We start from the raw sequence: 8,777 nt of genomic DNA on the forward strand, positions 1-8,777 counted from the left end.
CTCATTCTGCTCCTCCCCCACACCAACTGGCTGCACCAGCCAGCGCTCCATGGCTGTCATATCCCCCGAGACATCTAACACTGAATTATTAAACACACTAGGAGACGCCCGAGAACAACAGGCGAGAGACAGCCAGCAGGTCTCTTCCTCACAACCAGAGATCTGATCTGAAGATAATGTCACACAGACAGTGAGAGCTGTAACTGGATCCTTCTAGTAGTAAAGAATGATACTGATACAAAACCTCCACTCTAATGGCAGAGTAACAACACATATCCGGCGGTGAAACAAGATTTTAGCAAGGCAAAAAAAAAAGGAATATTCAATTAAACTCTGATTGGATATTTTTCCTGAAAATAGACAGGAAGTAGGTGCTATTACCGCCCTATTGCCTTGAATTAGAAAGAAAAGAGCTACGAAAAAACTCAAAGTTGTACTGCTACTAACCTGATATGGCAAATCCACTGAAGCCCACTGCTAGCACCAGGAAGGAGATGGCCACTCCTTTACTGTGAGAGTAGCCAACCACCAGAAGCAATGTGGCCTCCATCCCAAACCCTGCAGATTCACAGAGAGAGAGGCAATGGGTCCCACACTCAGACGTAGCCAAAGGGCACCCTGGCTATCAGCCATCCCGATGCCAATTGAATTCCACCCGGTGCACAGTTTGCACTCAATTACATAAGTGACAGATATGAAATCAATGGTCAACAGTCGACATCTCGGAGGCTACTTGAGGCCAAGTATCGAGCAGTCAACAGTTTGCTCTGTCAAATGCATGGGCCAGCAAGGGAAAACTGCTAGCGTCCTCACCTCCACAGTTCATGATCTTCCTGACAGTGGTGGTGGACAGGATGTTCCTGGTGCGCAGGTAGTCGGCCAGCTGTCCCCCGATGGGCACAATGATGGTCATCACCAAGTGGGGCAGGGCAGACAGCATGCCAACCTATAGCACCATCAACATATTGCGTCAGAGGCTGCATTGAGGACAAGAGGATAGCAACACGATGTACCGGCGCATATGTGACATTAACAGAAGGACTGTTGCGTATGCTGTTCTTTGAGTCTCTCCCACGAACGGCCTCTCACCTTGCTGATCTCAAAGCCAAACACCTCCTCAAAGTACGCTGGCTGGCTAATGAGCAGAAGGTAGAAGGTCCAGCTCCTGCAGAAGTTGGCAACGATGATGGCGTAGACTGGCATGGAGGTAAAGAACTTTCTCCAGGGAGTTTTGAATTTCTGAAGGGGGGTTGGAGTGGGGAGTGACAGTCATGATACATTCAGTATCAGTGGTATTTTGCTGTTTAAATAGCTAAAGCCTGTGCCTGCATAGAGAATGAAGAAGGAATGCACGAGAGGTTTGACAGAGGCCACGCGTAGCTAGGCCTTTCAGCCCCGCCCGCGATGGTACAAACAGCAAACGGATTTCAGCGGGCCTACTCTAACAAGAGAGTGTTTTGTAGCTGATGTATGAAAACTATTATGGCCAACCTCCACAACAAAAGATGTATAATGTAATCAGACTAGCAATCAGAAGAGCTCTTGGTTAAATGGCAAATGGCCGATCCGTCTGAGCGAAGGCTTGTGAAGGAGGGGAAGGAGAGCACCCCTGACCTCGGCGGCGGCCATCAGCTGAGCGGTCTCCCCGATGCTCTCCTCGATGTAGCAGCGCTCCTCCTCGGTGATGGTGGGGTGCACGGCGGGACTCTCGTAGGACACCAGGATCCAGAACATGTACCAGATGATCCCAAAGACCCCTGAGCAGAACACCAGGCAGGTTGGATTAAGGTCACGTCAATTGTACTTTGATATTTTTTCCACCAGAGTTTATATCACAGAGGAGGGAAAACCTCCTTCATATGTAGTGACAGGAACGGTGGTGGGGGCTGACATGTGAGGGGCGGGGGGAATCAATGCACAGCGCGCACAATCCATTTGACTTTCACTGAACTTTCCATCAATCCGAACCTTAAATTAAGGTTGGCCATGTTAGTTATAGATTTTTCTTTTGTCAATAGCCCAATTAATATATCTTATTACATTATTTATTTTGGATGGAACTGGTATACCCCTTTCTATCTTTCTTTTGTCTTTGTCTATCCTTCCCTCTCTCTCTGTTCCCTATCACCCCCTCGGTTCCATGAACAACACACACACATGCACCCAAAAAACTGTATGCATGCACGTACACACACACGCACACACGCACACACACACACACACACACACACACACACACACACACACACACACACACACACACACACACACACACACACACACACACACACACACACACAAACACACACACACACACACACACACACACACACACACACACACACACACACACACACACACACACACACACACACACACACACACAACCTCATAACACATATGGCCCCATCAATCAATTAATCTCACCGTAGACATAGAACACAGAGGACCAGCCGGAATACTGAACCAGGATCCCAGCCAATGGCATCGCGATCACAGCGCCAGCATAAGATCCTGTGGGAAGCAGCATTCAAGAGCAATACGCCATTCGTTAGAGCAAGTGAAAAAAAATCACACTTTTGAGAGATTTACTTTAACACCTTTTCGGTAAGACGAAGGAGAGGAAGTATTTACCACAGAATGAAGTGGTGGCTAGCCGACTCCTCTCCAGTGGAGGAGCCCACTTACTCCATATGCCATGGCAGGCTGGGTAGGTCACTCCCTAGTGGAAGACACCACACAACATATTTAGTCCTCCGGCTGTTTCCAAAATACTGAGAGATACAATGGTAGTAGGAGATACCCAATCGTAAAGCCTACAGGAGCATTAATTTGCATGGGAAGAAAGATTAGCCCGAAGTCATTGGACTCATCCAAATGATCCTGCAAGACAATCAATTCTGTATATTGTGAACATGACATTCACTGATTTGATGGCCTTATGTTTTTATTTTCCAACAGCCTGATAAACCCTGCAGACTTATCAATGGACTTGATTTCCCAATGAACTAAGAGAGGCTAAATAGCTGCATATATATAGGCCTCCCGTAAGAAACAAATACCATTGGTATCACACGCTATTACAAGGCCGTACCGTGGACAACTATGGAGGTAATTTGTTGAAAGGATTTTCATCACATGTATGTATATGAAAGCTATCTTCTTAAAATGGCCAAATGACTATCATGTAGTGCTCGTTTTAAAACCCAACATAACATAACCTCAACACAATCTCAACCTTTCATCAGAATTTGTATGCAAGTGAGTGCTCTGCTATATCAATTCATTGTGTCGTTTTTTTCTCACCAGGGCAGATGAGGACAAAACCACTACGTCATTAAATATTAATACATAGGGCTATGTTGGCCTCGATATCTTGTTTCACTATTGTAAAAGGTTTCTCTTTTTTTTACACAGATTTCTTCAGCTCTATGAATGATCAGATTTATTTATGATTTTTTTAATAAATTTCAGCAGGCTTCACGTAAACTGTAGACCGAATCAATAGCAGGCCGCTTCGCATTTCCTATCTCGGTGGAGCCGTAGCCTATCGCTTCCCATTGGTGGAATTGATGCGTCCTCGCTGCAACCTCATATATTCTCAATGTTGACAACAAAAACATTGACTAAATTAAGCGCCATTCATTCAAATCGCATTTCATGTGGACTACGGGCCAAGGCCCACGTTGTATTCAATCGGACGGCCTAGTAGAAGAACGGAATTCAAAGAATGTCTTGCAGTTGGATTGTGAGTGTAGATAGAATAAATTTGCTCTTACCTCGACCAGACCTTGCAGTATCCTCACAAAGATGACACACCCGTAGTGAACCCGCGCAGCCGAGGGAATGAACATGTTGAGCGTCGCGGTCAGAAAGATGGCTGCCCCAAACACCCTGGAAATGAAGACATATTACTATTCTATGTAGCCTATTCCTACATTCAACAGCCAATCAATTATTCACAAACTGAAGAAAAACTTACATTTTCGGTTCTATATTGGAAATATTTTCGTATTGTTTTAGATTGCATTTCAAATGGGCATAGTGCCCCATCCCCTTTCTCTCTCTCTGGCGCACTCCATCTGTTTGCAATTAAATCAAACATTGTCTCTATAAATGATTAATGAATTACTATACGGGAGGCCGTTTCCTTTCTTAAAGTATTACAGCAATTGACATGGCACAAATAGGCCTTCATAAATGGGCCATACAGCCTCATGGTGCATGGAAGCAATATAGGCGGTGCGGAGACGCACAGTAGTCTACTGACACAGCTGAGCCTACAGCGTCATTTTCAAGCCGTCCGCTCACAGAAACCCATTTAACATTTATGTCACGTCCCGCCACCCCTGGTCTGTACGCGTAGGGCCAACCCTAATCCGGTTCAGGCACGAGATGAATTGATTTGATTACATTCCGGGTGTCAATCTGAAAGACGGGAGGGGCCGAAAACGAATGCTCTATTTTAAGGATACATATAGCCTACCTCCACCTTAAAGTCGTGCTATTTACCTACTAGGGCACTTATCCACGATGTTATTTTGTCAGAAACCCCCATCGGAACCCCTCATGGTTCAGCTCTTTGTGTAATATAGTAATAAAAGCCCCTGGCGACAAGGCCGGGCTGGTCGCCATGCCCCCACAATAAAGAGATTAGCCACGCGGCGTCCCAGGGGGACTCATTAACAGGTGGCTGGGAGCCGCGAGCACGCGGAGCTGTGCGCCTGCGGTCCAATCCCACGCCGCTTGTACCCCGCCACCACCCGTCCCGCCAACACCCGCTTCGTACCACCAGTCCCGCCAACTCATTCTTCCCATTCGATTTTACAAGCGCTAATCGGCCAGGCAGACCCTCACCGAGTGACAATGGCCACCTCTAACATGCTCTCAACATGGATTCATGATTGGCATTATTCGGGAATAGACAGTAGATGTTATATGAGTGGTATGAACTATTACCATTATTTAATTATGCATTTTAAAGCCCACAATAGTGTAAACATATCTGCACGTCTATTCGAAAAATAGAAAAACGACATGATTGGGCCTAGGTTTTGAATCAAGGCCTAAAATAGTCCTCGCTATATATTTACTAATAGTTTCTATGAGGTAGATAATAATTGATAAGAGGCCATAACGGGCTCCGGCGTACCTGCTAGCAGCCAGCTTAGACGATATATACCCCCCGGGGATCTGCGTCACGATGTAGCCCCAGAAAAAGGATCCGTGAATCAAACCGACCGTCTCTGGATCCCAGTTGAACTTTGCTTTCTTTAGGGATGAAAAACATGAAAATGTTAAATATCTTGTGTGTTAACCTATACAGGTGACACCTATAGTTGATTCGGTGATTTTTGTCTTAGTTTTAGGTGAAGGCCTATAGGCCTGTATAGGCCTAGGCCTACTCAACACAATTCCAGGCCTGATTGCATGGGCCTAAGGATTTGGGCGTTGCTATCAATGAGCCCTCGGATAAATAGCCTAAACCTATGATTTGAATGTGAACAATGAATGGAAACCCTGGTGTGTGCCAGGTTAAAGAAAAGCGGTACACGGTGTGTTGCAGGTATGGTGGATGTAGTGTATTTAATTGGGCTTGGGGTTGGGTGGGTGGGAATTATATCCATTTATTATATTGCTGCATGGATCACGACCAAGTGAGCCACACCTCCTTGATGATGATTTTCCCGTTTTCGTGCACGGTGCTGTTGTTGACCATGCCAACGATGGCCACGCCCAGGTTACAGCGGATCCCAAAGGAGATGCAGAACCCAAGGCCGCTCATCAACGCGATGATGTAGCGGCGGGGCAGCCCGAAGCACGTGCAGTCGACCAGCGGGGGCTTCCTCTCAGGGGCCTCCTGGGGCCTCCCATCCTCAGTCAGCTCGATGACTTCTCCCGTTTTCTGTTTCTTCTCGAGCACTCTGCACACCAGGAAGGTTTAGACAACACCATGTTTTTTTTCCAGAAAGCCTGCACTTCGGTTATTCAATTCGTCTTAATACGTTATTAGAATGACAATTATATACAAATCTTTTGTATGCTATTGCATCAACTATTGCGTTAAATATTTCACAAATGTTTGCAGAGAAAATGCAATCCGTTAAATCGATTGCTGTAACGAGGTGATGGATGCCTCATATTAAACTGTCGAAAGTAGAAATGACCACATCCAGCATAGTCAGTCAGCTTTGTGAATCAAAACAAACATTCAATATTTTTTAAAGAAAGACAACATAAGTGTGGCTTTCTGAGAGTCTCAGAAAGGCGAGATGTGCTTGGTACCGCATTGCAGCAAGCGGTAGCAGCTCATCAGTATTCAGTGTTGAACAGCAGCACACGGTCCGCTCTCACGTACACGGAGTTCCTCGCATGCTTGCGTCATTCGAGACGCAATTCTACATTCATTCGATAGATTTCGTTCGAATGCAATCCCTTCCGAATTAAAAAAACATGGAAAGCTCTGGGTTTTCATCCCGTTTTAAATAAAGAACGATTCAATTAGCGATTCAATTAGCTAGGCATATACATTCTGCATTTAATATGAATAAGACTAAAAGTGACTCTATTACAAATGTAGACCCACCTCAGTGGGACAATGTATGACTATATTGGCTAGGCCTATTTTTAGACTGCATATGTACATAGGCCTTTACATGTATGCCTATATTAATTCAAATAAATCTCATTTAAAAGCCTAATCTTTATTATTTAAGGTCACACCGTTATCAGATTTCAGGAATCTAGTCCAATTAGTCTTGGATTAATAACGAGCAAGCAAGACCAATTATAATTTCGAGAAAATCTAGCAGGCCATTAGCAGATTACACTTGCAGGCCCACACGTTTGAGATCTGGAGAATGAAACGAAAACCGTCTGTGATCATTTGAATCCAGCCCAAAATGATGGTCTACTTTTGCATTTTTCCATTATTATGTGATGGACACAGCCACCGAAATGCTTGCAATCTATTAGGCCTTCACACATGATCAGAGTAGGCCTGCATGGGTTGACTTCGATCGCCTCTGTATAGTCGTAAAGTGAGTCAAATTGCTGTTTGAAGGATTTCACTTGAAAATCGACATTACATGAATACATGTGCCTACATGTGCATATGTTTTTTGTTATCGGAGACAGAACGGATGGCAGTGTAGCATGGTGAATTATTTCAACGAGTCTGATCTCATCAGGCGTGGCATGGTCACTATAGAGACCGTTCTCCGTTCCCCAGCCTCACCTCTCCATCCTTCTTTTAGAGGCGTGCCTAAAGATGGCTGCAAGTTGTTCAATACGTTTTTTTCTGCTGGCCCGCAGGTATATTTAACATTATGGAAGTGGATTAGAGCCAGTATTTCATTACAGCTGGTAGCATATAGACACAAAGCCTTGAATACTCCACAGCAGGAGTAGAGCAAAACAGCATATTACGTACCTGTGCATATGACCTAATGTCTTCCCGGCAAATTCCTTGACCCCCGCCGTTGCTCTTGACTTGACGGACTCCATATCCAGTGTTTAACGTGTAGGCCTCTGTTCCAATACTATTTAATTCTGATGCATAATGTTACGCGAACAACAAAAAGCGAACAGAGCGGCGAACAAACCGAATTCTCTCAGTATAACCTGTTTTTTCTCTCCAGCGACTGCAGGCGAGGCTCCACTCAGGACGAACGCTTTAAAGATAAAAAATCAGTCGCGCTCCGACTCTTCCGTCGCAACGCGCTCGTCGCTCTGCTCGGGAACAGGAGGCACGCGCGCATCCATCACTACCAAGAAACTCAAAGCACCTGCAGAAATACAAATATGGGTCGAAGAAGAGCGAATTTTCTATATCACGCGACCCACAACCGTAAAGTATGTATAGATGAATAAATAATGAAAAGCCTCAAACGGTAAACGGCACCAGGAGGTGTGTGGAGTTGCCTCGATAAATCAAAGAGGGGTAGGATCTCGCGCCTCACGCTGCGCGCTGGTGTTTGTGACGTAGCAGCTCTTTCAGCACCAAGGTCAGAGGCTCCGGTCAGACACACTGTTTCTGCTTCGTGACTGCATTTTTCTCTTTTTTTATAGAGGCAATCTTCTTTTCTTATCAGGCTACAAACGATTTACACACGTTCTTTAAAATAGTACTAATGTTCGTGATATAAAAGTAGGCTTTTTTAAGTGACATAATTTGCGACGTTAACGAGCATAGGCTATAGTCTTGTTTTGCGTCGCATATGTTCTCTATTTTTTGCATTTATGTCATTATATAAATAACTTTCCTGGGGACGTGGAGGGGGGGGGGGGGGGGGCACTTCTACCCCGCGCACTTGTATCGGTCTTCCCCATGCACGAGCGTGTCTCACGGGGCGGTGCTATGGTAACGAGATGAGCAGGAGGAAATCTCGAATAGGAATCCATCAATAATGAATTCGTTCTCCCCTATTTTCATCTTTCAGTACCCCTATCTTTAGACTTCATACATTTTGCATTTAGCCCCTATTGAAGCAATACATCATCTCTACAGGCCACATAGGCCATATCTTACTAAATGCAAGAACATTAACTCCCCCCGGCACTTGTTGTAGGCTAGGCTACGCTACCGTTCATAAGAGTCAATACTGAGCATAGCTATATGAAACAAGCAAATAACAAAACGTCACATAATAAAATAGGCCTCAGCGTAGAGATGGTTGTTCAAGCAACGGCTTTGCATTCCCCTTCCATTTCTAAGCTTAGCACACCATCTTGTGGTCATTCGTGGTACGCCGTTGCCAGGTGAATATGGATTACTG

General features: G+C 45.0%; 1 protein-coding gene across 1 annotated transcript in view; it reads right to left on the reverse strand.

The window, feature by feature from the left end:
- The window catches only part of slc17a6b (solute carrier family 17 member 6b), a 9,292-nt gene extending 1,313 nt beyond the window's left edge, over positions 1-7,979 (reverse strand). Inside the window, exons 1-10 of the mRNA XM_030376595.1 lie at positions 7,433-7,979; positions 5,669-5,924; positions 5,153-5,271; positions 3,780-3,894; positions 2,635-2,722; positions 2,428-2,514; positions 1,615-1,757; positions 1,090-1,239; positions 814-946; positions 448-558 (exon numbers count right to left, since the gene is read on the reverse strand). Coding sequence (XP_030232455.1) covers positions 448-558; positions 814-946; positions 1,090-1,239; positions 1,615-1,757; positions 2,428-2,514; positions 2,635-2,722; positions 3,780-3,894; positions 5,153-5,271; positions 5,669-5,924; positions 7,433-7,506 — 1,276 coding nt within the window. The 5' untranslated portion in view covers positions 7,507-7,979. The remainder of the gene's footprint in view (positions 1-447; positions 559-813; positions 947-1,089; positions 1,240-1,614; positions 1,758-2,427; positions 2,515-2,634; positions 2,723-3,779; positions 3,895-5,152; positions 5,272-5,668; positions 5,925-7,432) is intronic.
- Between the last annotated feature and the right edge of the window lie 798 nt (positions 7,980-8,777).

The sequence above is a fragment of the Gadus morhua genome, chromosome 14 (assembly GCF_902167405.1).
Source record: "Gadus morhua chromosome 14, gadMor3.0, whole genome shotgun sequence".
NCBI classification, from domain to species: Eukaryota; Metazoa; Chordata; class Actinopteri; order Gadiformes; family Gadidae; genus Gadus; species Gadus morhua.